The sequence below is a fragment of the Aulostomus chinensis genome, chromosome 7 (genome assembly GCF_037954235.1).
Source record: "Aulostomus chinensis isolate RoL2024-O1b breed Wild chromosome 7, RoL_Achi_v1.0, whole genome shotgun sequence".
NCBI classification, from domain to species: domain Eukaryota; kingdom Metazoa; phylum Chordata; class Actinopteri; order Syngnathiformes; family Aulostomidae; genus Aulostomus; species Aulostomus chinensis.
Window position 1 is genome coordinate 14,723,777 of NC_141326.1, and position 13,051 is coordinate 14,736,827.

The 13,051-nt window shown below is 42.3% G+C and overlaps 2 protein-coding genes across 10 annotated transcripts in view; one reads left to right on the forward strand and one right to left on the reverse strand.

Annotated features, from left to right (window-relative positions):
* ndrg4 (NDRG family member 4) overlaps positions 1 to 5,863 on the forward strand; it is a 45,386-nt gene extending 39,523 nt beyond the window's left edge. For 7 of the 9 annotated variants that reach the window (XM_086208644.1, XM_086208645.1, XM_086208649.1 and 4 more), the window contains 4 exons: positions 727 to 762; positions 846 to 897; positions 1,077 to 1,115; positions 2,238 to 5,863. In XM_086208644.1, the coding sequence (XP_086064770.1) occupies positions 727 to 762; positions 846 to 897; positions 1,077 to 1,115; positions 2,238 to 2,392 (282 nt within the window). In that variant the 3' untranslated portion in view covers positions 2,393 to 5,863. The remainder of the gene's footprint in view (positions 1 to 726; positions 763 to 845; positions 898 to 1,076; positions 1,116 to 2,237) is intronic. The other 2 variants (XM_086208646.1, XM_086208652.1) reach the window with 1 other exon arrangement.
* Positions 5,864 to 6,088: 225 nt separating this feature from the next.
* LOC147258689 (olfactomedin-4-like) lies at positions 6,089 to 10,297 on the reverse strand. Its single transcript, XM_086208653.1, has 7 exons — positions 10,113 to 10,297; positions 9,750 to 9,869; positions 9,434 to 9,652; positions 8,023 to 8,173; positions 7,387 to 7,614; positions 6,946 to 7,114; positions 6,089 to 6,853 (listed from the first exon to the last, which is right to left on the reverse strand). The coding sequence occupies exons 1-7, from the start codon at positions 10,161 to 10,163 to the stop codon at positions 6,421 to 6,423; spliced, it is 1,371 nt and encodes a 456-aa protein (XP_086064779.1). The 5' UTR covers positions 10,164 to 10,297; the 3' UTR covers positions 6,089 to 6,420.
* Between the last annotated feature and the right edge of the window lie 2,754 nt (positions 10,298 to 13,051).

The following is a 13,051-nucleotide window of genomic DNA, read 5'->3' on the forward strand; positions in this document are numbered from 1 at the left end:
ATTTTATGTGACATTGCATATTTGAAAATTAAAGAAGAATATGTCACTTTGGCATAGAGTGATGTACTTTAATATATTTTGATAAAAACTATATTTTATCAGGAATGATCTATTGAGTAAAAACACTGTAGCTCCCTTTATATGTAATTTACATGTTTTTAAGTTGTTCTATCATCAGCATCAATTTCTTTGTATTTTCTTTTTGGATGTACGGCCTCTATGTTTTCCATCAAACAGGGTCCCTGTCCATCATGGGCTTATTGAAATGTTCTGATTCTGCAGCCTGAAGACTTCTGTGCCTGAAGTGAATGTCAGACTCACTCAGTCAATAAATGAGTTCTTGTCCACTTTGTGTCAGCACGACATTTAGAAACCTACAGAGAGAAGAAGCATATCTGATATTATTCATGAAAAGAACAATAATTAAATGTATTTAAGTAGTGGGTCAAACAAAAAGTCACCTGAATGATTAATAAAGGATGCTGTTGGTAGGTTTATTTACCGGCAACAAATGGCCAAAACTAAACAGGTGCTTTAACTCTGAGCTTCCGCTCCTAAATAAATCCTGCCGCCAGCCATCAGGGGGCGATCAATAACACTTTTGACATGTCATCCAGCTCTCTGACTGTGCTTCCTCATGAATTGCGAGAGGGCCTCACAAGTACATCGTATAGTGTCTGTATGGACTTTGGTGTAAGTTACGAATGTTTGCTTGTGTGCTGGCAGATGGCCGACTCTGGTGGACTCCCTCAGCTCACACAGGTAACACGCCAACACACAACCCCAACAAATGTACAGAGCTGGCCTATTGAGCAGAGCGTGGAGTAACTCTGGTGTTGTTGCAGCCTGGCAAGCTGACCGAAGCGTTCAAGTATTTCCTGCAGGGAATGGGCTACAGTAAGTACCATCTTTTGTGAGTGAGTTGTGTGTGTATTTGACGTGTGTATTTGTGTCTGGTTTATCGGTCACTAATCTGTACTGCAGTGTTTATGTAAGCAGTGATGTTGTGTATTGTGTCCAGCGGGACATGAGTTGTATTAATCTTGCCCTCTGTCTCCCCTGCCCTGTTCTCTCAGTCGCTTATGTGAAGGATCGGAGGTTGAGTGGAGGGCCAGGTACTTCCCCCTCCACCATTCACCTCTGACCTCTTATCGCTGCCCTGTTCAATGATGACGATGTTGATGATGATGCTTATGATGATGATAATGATGATGGCCTTTTGAAATATTATTTTTAATTTCATTTTGTTATCAAATCAACTTTTTGGGCTGTTATGAATTTTTTTTTAACGTTTGCTGTCATATTTTTGCCGTTGGAATCTCTAGGATCCCATCTTTTTTTTTTCAACAACAGCAACACAAAAAAAAAAATCTCAAAAATTTTTCCCTCAGTGGAAAAATATACTTCCCCGACTCCCCCTTCCCCCCCCCCATCCCCTTTCCATCGCATCTCCAATGTTGTTCTCTGCATGGCCTTCAATAGCTTTGGCAATGCCGTTTTATTAAGTTCACAACATATGCACCACATTTTAAAATAGATGAGAGTAGTTTAGAACTTAACGTCTTTACAAACAGCAACCACAGTTCAACCGATATGAGTCTGATAAATCTGGAACTTGTGTTTTACATCTGAGGCTGCAGGTGGTTGCTATTTTGTGTTCTTTATCGCTATCACAGCAATAAAAACATTTTTCATGCTCGAGTGACGTAAGCTCTAAAAACGAGCTCCGAACTGATCTGATTCACTCGATAATGATATGATTTAATCAGGGCATCAACAGGGTTTCTCTGTTTCTGTTTTCTACACCACAATCTACTTTATTCATTAATACCTGCTCATCAGCAGAGAAAAATAAAAGGTAAAAGAGGATATTCTAGAAAGAGAGAGGAAAAAAAAAAGAGAATCCAGCACCTTAAAGTTAGAAATGCTGAAAAAGTATTTGTATAATCAAGCACAGAGTGAGAATTGTAAGCCATGTCTGAAATAGGCAGAGCTCAGTGTTTGATTGTGCTGACTAGAAACTCCAAGTTGCTCAACTGCATGGTTCTGATGTGTCTGCACACGGACACATTAGCAGCTTCACTGAACAACAGCCACCCATGGATGGATCTTAAGTTCTCCAAGAGCATGACCTCCCCACATCTCCCCAACATCAGTGAATCACACCAATGAACACAAGATGTCACGCTAAAACGCCCCTCTTTTTTTCCCTGCCCACCATTTCTCTGTCTTCTTAGTGCCCTCCGCCAGTATGACTCGCCTGGCTCGCTCCAGGACGGCCTCCTTGACAAGTGCCAGCTCCATGGATGGGTCCCGCTCTCGGGCCTGCACCCACTCCGACAGCACCGAGGGGGTCGGCACGGTCACCCACACCATGGAGGTGTCCTGCTGAAGAGTCACAGAGAGAGGGAAAGAGGGGGTGGAGGGACAGAGAGAAAGAAGAAGGGATGATGGGGGGGTTTATGGTGCAAAAAGAGGTGTAGGTTTGAGGGAGTGAGAGAGGGAAGAAGTGAGACGGCTCTCTCTGTCTTTATCTATGTCCTCCTGAGCCCTTTGTCTGCCATCGTCCTCCCTCCTCCACTGTAAAATACCATGTGTATGCTACTAAACCCCCCCCCCGCCCCCCACCTCATACATCCATGTCACCCAGCACTTAAAAAAAGATTTAGCCAACAGTTTTTACTCTTGAAGTGTCATACTTGTGTTACTTGTGTTTGCTAAGTGTCTCCTCATTGGCTGAGCCCTTTTTAAACCTTCTCCACCCCCCACCCCTCAACCCTCAAACACACGAACACAGCGTCAACTGTCCCTGGAGCAATACTCGACAAAGAGCTGCTAATAATCCCATAAGAGAGAAAGGAATCTTTTAAGGGGTGCCATATTGAAAAAGAGTTATTCTTCTTTCATATTTGAACAAAATGTGTGCCTCTCTCTTTCTGTCGTTTGTCATGGATGATGGACGAGTGAGCGCCAGAACGGGTGTGTCCAGAATTTGACGGACAGCAGAACACAGCCAGTTGTAGCAGAGTGCGACAGTAGTACTTAGAGAGGACTTGTTAGCACTTTTTCATTTCATTTTGTTTAATTTTTTTTTTAGCTAATTAGCTTGAGAAACCACTAATTTAAAGCTGCACCTGGTAAGATTTTTCAAATGTTTACCACACAAAAAAAGGTGTCATCAGCATATATGCATTTGCAGCCACTGAGAGCAGGTTACAGACCTGCTGTTTGTGAGTCTTCGTCACTTCCTGACAGGAAACGAAGCCAGACCTCCTAGCCACTACACCACCAGGGAACTTAGAACATGTAAAAATGCGCAGCTTAGCCTCTTTTTGTTGCTTTTACTTTGATGATTTCTACATAAAACGGTCAAAGTGTAACCATTTAGCAGTGATCGTTTTGAGCAGGATTGCCATCAGTGATTTAAGAGAAGCTGCAGCTTGTATCTAATTTGTCGGAAAGGTACAAAAAGATTGATGAGTACATTTTATTCCCCATATTCTCTCAATCAGAAGGACATGAAATCTCCTTCATTAAAACCATCGAATTTAAATCAGCATGTAATTGGAGGAATATTCAAAAATCCAAGCAAAAGCTCAATTATTATATTTCTTTACCCGCTTAATTCGCAAAACAGTATCGCCAGAGACACGGCAGATTCTCCTCAAAACAAACTTGGTTTGTTTGAGATAAAACCGTCAGGATTGTGGGGTATTATAATTTGGAAATTACTGAGTGCAGCTTTTTACATTCCCAAGACAATCCACTACATGAACGTAGGCTAGAAGAAGTATGTAGTAACATGTAAATGCATGTGAATGTAATCTTAGGGCATTCTAGTTTGGTAGTAGTACCTTGTACTAGTATTAGGTCATTTTTCAGTAGCACCTTAATGTGGCTAGTAAACTAGAGCCATCCTTCATCAGTAACTCCAGTGCACAGACATGGTTCTGGCCATAGTCGGCTCTTTGTGGTCTCTAACATGACAATCACACTCTGACCCAAACCAAACAAGACCAGGGGGACCGAGGCAGGACCAGGGCCAACCCGACTCCCGCCCTCTTTGCTGGGTTATCACCAAACATTAGCGGCCACCTTCCTTTTCAGCGTCCAGCCCCTCTCCTTGGATGTACCAAAGCTACAAACAAACACACATATTCTCACACACAAATGAAAGCTGCGTGGGTTGGGCACTGAAAAGGAACCAAGCCAAAGAAAAGATACAAACAGTCACACACACACGGGAAGGAGTCATTGCTACATTGTGCGATCAGTGTGTGTTACGATGTGCTGTGTACTTTCATTAGTGTAGTCGATGTACAGCTTTAGACTAGTGATGCTGCATGCTGTTGTCTGCCTCAATACTGGACCACCCTCTGAACCAAGTCCTGAATGGGTCCCCTGGTATTCAGCCTAACCTTCGTACAGTATCCATGTACCATAGTCTCCTGCTCCTGTCTCCAGTTTTACAAGAAAACCCTTTGGTCCCCTGTCAGATGGGGCGTAGCTTCCAAACACTGAGGTGTGCGCTTCCCTGAGGTGGCCTGTAAGGGGCGGGGCTTTTTGGAGCCATTTGGGCGCCAAGCTCGGAATGTAGGGCAACCCCCAGCCACCTTAAAAAAAACAACAAAAAAAACAAACACCCCCCCCCCTAAAAAAAAACAAAAAACAAAAGCAAAAAAAAAAATAAAAAATTACAAGGTGCCCCGACTCTCACAGGCAAACCCAGTCGCACCCTAAAGGGCTATCAGCTGAAGTCACTTTTAAAAATGTTGGTCGTGTTAGTTGTGTTCCTGAACACCAGGGGGCCCTAGAGAGCAATACAGAAGAAGACAGGAAACTAAGAGAGAGGCCTGATAACTGAATGTCAGAGGAAAAAGAATGTGATTGAAACTGGACAGATTCGTTGTATTTAAACTATCTGATTAAAAGAAAAGAAACCCACGAGTGAAGGAGAGATGATTGGACCGTCAGAACCAACGCCTCAGTCACAGAACCTCACCAAGGAATTTCAACAACACCGACTTTTCGTCTAGTGGAGAGTTTGTACATGATCATCTTTCTCCCTAAGCTACCCAGAGGTGAGGTGGGGAGGTGGGGGTGGGGACTCCTGAATGTATTTTGTCCCCCCCCCCCCCCTTTTTTTTTTTTGAAGTGCTGTACAGTATTGTCAACCTATGCCTTGTCCTCCCACAACCCCTTCGCTATGGTTTGCACTTCCCCTTTGGACCCCCCACCCCCACCCAACCCCCCCCCCCCCCCCCACACACACACACACATCTTTGACGTTTCACCCTGTACATGAGATCCCAGCTCTCTCCTCAAGGTCTTACAATAGAGAAGTTGAGTCGTGAGTTCAGTACAAGCTGAGACGGGATGAGTTTAGCTGTATAGACCTTGGTCCTCCTTGCACTTGTAGATACTTTTTATTTATAGAGCAGGTTACCTGAACCAAACACTAACATTATTGTGGAAACACCTTGACATATTTACGTTCCTCTTCCTTCTTCGTTTCTCTTTTTTTTATAGGCATCAATAGGTTGTAACCTCATCTTAGTATAACAATATTGGTTCATGTGTATTACTACTATTCTTCTTCTTACTGCCATTTCTGATCAATTTCTATTGAGCAATAAGTATTCTTTTTTTCTTCTTCTTGTTGGGATTGTTTCATATTGTGGGAGTCTTCCCTATGAGCTTGTTTCTATTCACAACAGTAGACAGACTCTTACCTGCTTTGTTGTCATTCAAATATGTACTGTAAAGCTGAAATATATGATATATAAATACATATACAAAGTAAGTGGTCTCTGTCCATGTACTGATCAAGTAACAAGTGAAAAATAAAGACTAAATGTCAGAATTTGGAAACTCTGGGGTCAGATTTTTGTAATTACAAAAAAAATCTTTAGTGATGGGTTTTATTTATGTCAAATGATGCACATTATACAAACATTTGGTTTATTTATATATTTATACATTTGTATTGCAAATGCTACTACATCTACTGCTAAGAAAATACCTCAGACTTTAGTGGATAAAGGTAGATATTAATTTTTCCTCTTGCGCTTGTTATGCAGTGATGATAAATTGTTCTCTCTCTCTCTCTCTCTCTCTCTCTCACACACACACACACACACACACACACACACACAAACACGCGCACACACACACACCTCGATTTATTTGGGATTCAGTCCTGCTATCGTCACTCTCTTGTGGACAGTCTGCAGTAAAAACAACGGCAGTTTGTACGAGTGATATGAGGTTTTTGTTGTTTTTTTACTGATGGAGTTCCACTAAATGAGCCATGTCATTAGCATTCTCATGAGCTTTTTCCTGCAGTATCATTTCCTGCTTGTGCTGTATTGTAACTTAATTTGAGGACCAGCTTTTATGGGTAATTTCAGGTCTTTGCGTTTACTCAAACAAAATCTTGTAGGACACCATGTAGGCTTCAGAGTAGGTGTGCAGCATCTGGTCCACAGGGCTATAATTCAGGAAGTAAATGTTCGGCTGCATTTTGTTGATGAAAATTCCCACGTTGAAGTTCTCCGCCCCTGTTGAAGTGTCAAACGAGTAGAAAATCTCTTCCGTGTGCTCGCTAATGTAGCGTGTGGCGTAGAGCACGCCCCAGGCCACAAAGGTGTTGGTTACTCCCTTCTTATAGACGGAGGTGCGCCATGTTTGGCCCAGCATAGGCGGATAACCTTCTATCTTGGATAACACCAGGTTGCCAGCGTCCTGGGTGGTGGTGTAGATCACCCAAACACCGGACTCGTCTGTCGCCAGGTCTATGTCAGTGAACGGGTAGCACGCGTCGAGATGGCAGAAGTCTCCCTTGGAGTTAAACCTGCAGACATTAAAGCAGAGAAGTGATGCACTGATGCGCTTCATCAACACTCCTTCTTATTCTTGTTGCTGATGTGAACGGCTGAAGTGCACCTGGTGCCTTTGGGCAACTGCAGCGTGGAGACAGTTTTATTGGCCAGGTTGAATCGACAGACAGCATCATTGTTGTAGCAGTTGTAGTACAAGGCCTCGCCGTACATAACAACATTGGGTCCCTGGATGGTGTTGGTGGTTGGGTTAGAGGCGTGGATCTGGACGTTCCCTGGGGGAAGAAGGTCAGAGCTATCAAAATACAACCGTGCTCTGGAAGCAGGCGTTATGATCCCATCTGGGATTTTTTTCGATTCTGATCATTTCCTGTAGTGTGTATTTTAATTTCTTTAAGTTCCAGTTTTATTTTCATCATTCCCTCTTGTGCCTTGCGTCAACTTGACAGCAAACGATACACCAATTTTGTGATTACAGCACCTCTCTGCCGCTCCCGAGTGGCCGATAAAAACCTCAGTTACAACAAGTTCAAGGAGAACCTCTTACCTGGCACACTCACTCCGACGATCAGGGAGCTCTGACTGGAGTAGCGACGGACATAGTTGGCGTATTTGTTGCTTGAGGTCAACATTACCAGCCAATACCAGTTCTCTTTCCCTGCACCAGGTTTGGGATCGCGACCCCAGGCTCCAAACTTGTAGCTGCCTGGATACTCTCCTGCTGTGTAGATGATGGGCCTGCTAACATTCACAAAATGACCGTAGGGACTCTCACCTGGGAGGTTTAGGGAAAAAAAGAATAAACAGAGCTAGAGATATCCTCAAATACACTGCTTTAATCTTTAATTTGTGCAACGGCTCAATTGAAATGTTCGGCAGATCTCCTGTTAATGCGCCGTCTGGCCAACAAATGATTCAGATACATTTCACACATCAGACTGCTTAGACACCGCCTAAAACTAGTAACCACAAAACAGAAAAAGATTCTGTAAGAAATTAAAAGGATTTGAATTTGATGAAATGCAATATAATCTCAGATACAGACATAGCAAAGCATTAAAAAATGTACAGTTATGTATCTTGATTGATTTTTAACATGTTTGTGTCACACGCCTTCTCTGCAAAGGAAGTCTGAAATAAATATCCCTGCGTGTTGGGTGTGTGGTGCAGTTCTGGGTTGTACCATGTGGAGGCAGGGTGGGCTTGATGGTGTTAAGACTCTCCTTGCACTGGTGCAGGTCTCTCTTCAGACGCTGGTTGGCTTTTTGCTTCTCCACCACCCGTGAGGTATCATATTTCTCCAGGTCCTGCATCACTGCTTTCAGATCCCGTAGCTAAAACAAACCAGTATGACAGCAACGTGGTAGAATACAAAGCACTGGTATACCAACAAGATTCCGTGCAGCTCAGAGGATTCATTTTATTATTGTTTATCACTTCTTCATCCATTTCATGCTGGGAGAAAACGAAACAATGCTGTCTGGTATTATGGAATTATAAACGAGTGTGTTTTATTTCATCGTGTTTACTGGTTTTCACGCTAAGTTTCTATGGATGGAAACTGGATTTTTGCCAGACAAAAACACCGTTGGAGACTCCTGAGGTATTTTACAGTAGCATTTGAATGTTGGATGTTGAAATAATTGAAAGATTTCAAATATCTAAACTAAGGAGGGGCACGGTGGTGCAGTGGTGCAGTGGTCAGCACTGTCGCCTCACAGCCAGAAGGTTCCAGGTTCAAGTCCCGGCTCCAGCACAGGATCTTTCTGTGTGGAGTCTCCATGTTCTCCCTGTACCTGTGTGGGTTCTCTCTGGTACTCCAGCTTCCTCCCACAGTCCAAAGACATCAAGAGGGGACGAGGCTGATTGATACTCTAAACTGACTGTAGGTGTGACTGTGAGTGTGAATGGTTGTCTGTCTCTATGTGTTGGTCCTGTGATGAACTGGTGACCTGCCCAGGGTGAACCCCGCCTCTCACTTGACAACTGCTGGGATAGGCTCCAGCCCCCTCATGACCCTTAACAGGCTAAGTAGTAGAAAATGGATGGATGCAAACTAAGGAGGCAAATGAAAAGCCCCAAATAAAAGTCTAATGTTTCTGCACGTCTGCTGAAAGTGTAAGGACACAGCGTTCAAGGTAACAATGGCAACTGTGCACCAGATCTGCCCTGATATTTGGACATATTTTAAATATTTTTTCTGCTGTCTCACCGTTCAAACAGCATTTATACTTTTTCAGAAAAGTTTGACATTTCAAAAAGATGAAACATCCCGATTCCGTTTATCCTTGATTTTTTACTATGAAAGTCATCGAATATTTATTTGAGAACGCAATTCTTACTTCTTTTGCTAATGTAAGCGGTATTTTTTGTGAAGTATTTCATGATGTCGGGATTAAGTGTTACTGTTTGAGTCCGGAAGTCTCTCAAGACTGTGTTTTTATGGAAGTATTTTTATATCACAAAAAAAAACAAATACCCTGTGGAACTACATCTCTCCCCTCTGAAACTGAAAGGAGGATCTAGAGAGATCATCATTTGTGTGTTGTCTCAGTAGGATGTGATGAGGCTCCGCTCTCTGCTCCTGAACTGACCTGGTTGTTGGTGTCAGTCGTGAGCTTCTGGCTTCTCCTGGTTGTGGTGTTCAGCTTGTCAATCAGCTGCTTGATCTCCGTCAGCTCATTTTCTATCACCCGCAGGCTGATAGCTCCGTACAGCTGGCCGTCATCCTCCCTCTCCAGTATTGACAGGTCTTCCAGCAGCTGAGGCATTCGCCGCTCCAAACCCAGCAGGAGAATCTCCAGGTCCAGAGTCTGCAAATATCAAAATGAGTCCTAATTATTTAGAATTTCTTTTGCTGGTAATGAGGAAGTTTGTACCCGTCCAGGCTGGATTGAGGTGGCTGGTTACCTTCTGTGGGGTGACGACGGTGTTGCATTGAGTTGCTCCGTCACCTACTGTGTTGAGCTTGTCCTGGGGGAAAGTCTTCTCTGTGTTCAGCTCACACACACAGGCATCCTGTGGGCTCGCCTGACAAAATAATAAATAAATAAACATGCTTGATTTTGGGATTGAAGCCATGTTTGAATACTCCAATGCCAGCAGCAGCAGACTAAAAGGAATCAGGAAAACTTTACTGTCCATCAATGCAGGCAAAAATGCAAAATAAAAAATACATTAAGCACAGCAGTAAATGTCACAGAACAAGCAACATTTGTAATAATATCTATTTATTAAAAGTAAACGGAACCTGAATGAGTAATTTAGCCGTACCTGGGTGAAGCTGAGCAGAGCAGACAGCAGGGTGACCGCACACAGCTTCATGGTGGATCACACGAGACAGACGAATGAAACTGAATCCGCACGTGCAGGTTGAGAGCCAGAATGTGTGTGAGCTCAGCAGCAGCCTCGGACTTGTGAGCACACACCCGTGATGAAAGATCGCTCATCAGATTGTGGTCGTGTGTGTGCGTGTTTGTTGGACGTGGATGCAATGCACTTCCTCCTTGCGGTTGAAACTGCAGCAACTCTGGATTTTATTTTGACATGAAGGGAAACGTTAGAACGTGGAACTTAAAGGTTGCGTAACTTTACTGTCGGCAGGTTTCAGTGTAAACAAGCACGGCCCCTTGCAAACCAGGGGCTGAAATGCTGAGTACCACAAAATGATAAAGGGGAATGAATGAATGTTTTTTTTTTTTTTTTTTTACTTTTGAACACGTATATAAAAATAAAAGTGGAAAAAAAATGCCATTCATATACAAAGGAAAAAATGTAAAGAGACGGGACGGGACGAAGCAAACCCTTTTGGTGTTAGCCTTAATTAGCCTACTGTTTGTCACGAGGCATTCAGATACATTCTGCTTTAACATCTACACAAAAATATTATCCATATATGCATTACCAAACATGTAATCCATAGAAATATGTTATAATGTATACACTACTAAACATATAATATTTAATAAATATATCTATAAAATTTCAATATCAATATAGACATATTATACATTGTACTACACAAGTATCCATACAAATATGTTCCTTTATACACATACATAACTTTATACACACTTCATACATGACCATATAAGGACGTTATCTATATTTAACATCAATGCAGTTTATAGTAAATACCAATCCCTTTAAATATCCTCATTTTTAGGCTTTACTTATTCATATCCCCGTCACACTCATAGTTAACCCACTTCATCTTCCGTGTACTTGTTTATTGATTGTTGTACTTCTTTTTGAACACATTTATGTTTGTACTTTGTTTTATCTCTATATCCAAATTCTTCCACGACGACACCCCACAGCTCCACACGCAGAAGCTTCTCGTTGTTGTTCCAACCTTTGTTGTTTTTTGTTTTTTTTTGTCCATTTGGGCTCCCCCTTAGATTATAACCTCCCTCCCTTTCTGTAAACATTTCCCGGATATTTTTTTGCCAGTAGATTCTTTCTTGCTTCATGCCGTTTTGAATTTGCCAGCTCTATTGTTGTATAAACAGTGGGTTTGTGTGAGCTCTGTGTCCGGCCTCGTCTCTTGGTCTGTAGAGTGCTTTTCTGGATGTCTCCCCAGACCTCCGCACAGTATGGTAGATATGGTAAGAACGGTCAACGGCGTACAGCGTGCGATGATTTCCGAGTCAGAAGGTGTCTTGTTTTTCCCAAAATTGCAATGCACTTTGCCAGTTTTGATCGTATGTGGCTTACGTGAGATTTCCAGCTTATTTTGTGGTCCGGGATTACACAGAGAAATTTGATTTCATCGTCTTTTTCTGTTTGTAACCCCCCCCCCCCCCAAAAAAAGCATAAGTTGCATCCTGTTCAATGCTTTAGGGTAAATTACAGAAATCAAGTCACCTTAAACGGACGTTTGGATATTTTAGAGACCAAATCCTTGTTGCACAAACACACAGACTCAATGACGAGGACACGTTCTTTCTGTTTCTGTTAGTTTAAATATTCTAAATCTAAACGGAGTGTTCATGAAGCTTTTGATGAATATTGAGATACAGGATGTAGCCAAAAATACATGATATTACTTTCACTTCTGATAGTGAGTACTTTTGTGGTAGCATGACAATCCCTGCATCATGACATTAAACGTGCGCTGCTTTCCACTGTCATGAAAAATCTCAGCAAACTGCGCTGAAGCTGATGGTTTCCCTCACATCTAGTGGTCAATGCGACATTTTAACAGTTCATAAACTGAGTTTAAATTTAAAATTGAATGACAAAGTCCTTCAAAATTACTCTGCATTGACAACTGTAAAAACAAATAAATACATACATTAAGACTGTGTATCAGTCACAGGGGCTAATCAAGCGCAGGGAAGTATTTTTGCTTTGAAAATTTGCTGACAGTACATCTGTAAGATTATCTAGTAAACTGATATCTCATCTAGCAGCAGTCATCAAAGACCCTCCCACTTGCTTAATCTTCCCCACAAAATATATACCCCCCCCCCCCCACTCAGCCATCAGGCTGCAGAGTTGTGACAGAGGGAGGATATTTGGAAAGCGAGACGTCCCAACAAGGCTTTCTTTTGCAATCCTAAGAAGATGCTCGTGCTGTGGATGCGGTGGTTTCGTATTGGCTCATGATTCAGGAACAGAAAGACACCATGCAGCACCAAACGCTAATATAACCTTTGTGTATTTGGGGAAATATGATACTGTGGGAAATTTGAACAGGGAACTAACCCGTGCGAATGTCAGCAAAATATGCAGCAGAGAAACTACACTTTTTTTTTTTTTTAGATCGCGCACTTAAAATTTTCAGAGTATTAAACTATCAATGTGTTCTTCTTTAAACAGGCAACACTTCATCCAAAAAGGCTTCTTAGTCTTTCATGCACTCACAAATATGTCTGGAGCTTCTGATTTTTTTCTTCTTCCACAACAGCATCACGTCTCCAGCACGCAGAAAAAGCCAGTCGTGTTTATTTAGTATATTTAGCTTGTAGTTAATGGTGACCGCGAACAACAGTCACAGCTCCTGTCGCAACACACGTGTCAAAATGTGTGGCAATAATAGGAAGGTGTACAATTGTCGGGTGTGACACGAAAGTGTCCAGAAGTAAGTATGTTGTCATCTGTAAGACAGGAAACTCCTGGGTTGATCAACGGTTAAGAAATGTCCTGTTTTCCTGTTTCTGGGGTTTCACATCCATGAGATGTGAAATCTACATCCCTGTGATGACTCA

What these genes read in the sequence shown, in the direction of transcription:
- LOC147258689 (XM_086208653.1), bottom strand. Translation starts at nt 10,163, where the DNA reads ATGAAGCTGTGTGCGGTCACCCTGCTGTCTGCTCTGCTCAGCTTCACC. An exon ending in CCGTCGTCACCCCACAGAAG is followed by an intron (nt 9,653 to 9,749) that starts GTAACCAGCCAC and finishes TGATATTTGCAG; the next exon opens with ACTCTGGACCTGGAGATTCT. An exon ending in CGTCGGAGTGAGTGTGCCAG is followed by an intron (nt 7,115 to 7,386) that starts GTAAGAGGTTCT and finishes TTCTTCCCCCAG; the next exon opens with GGAACGTCCAGATCCACGCC.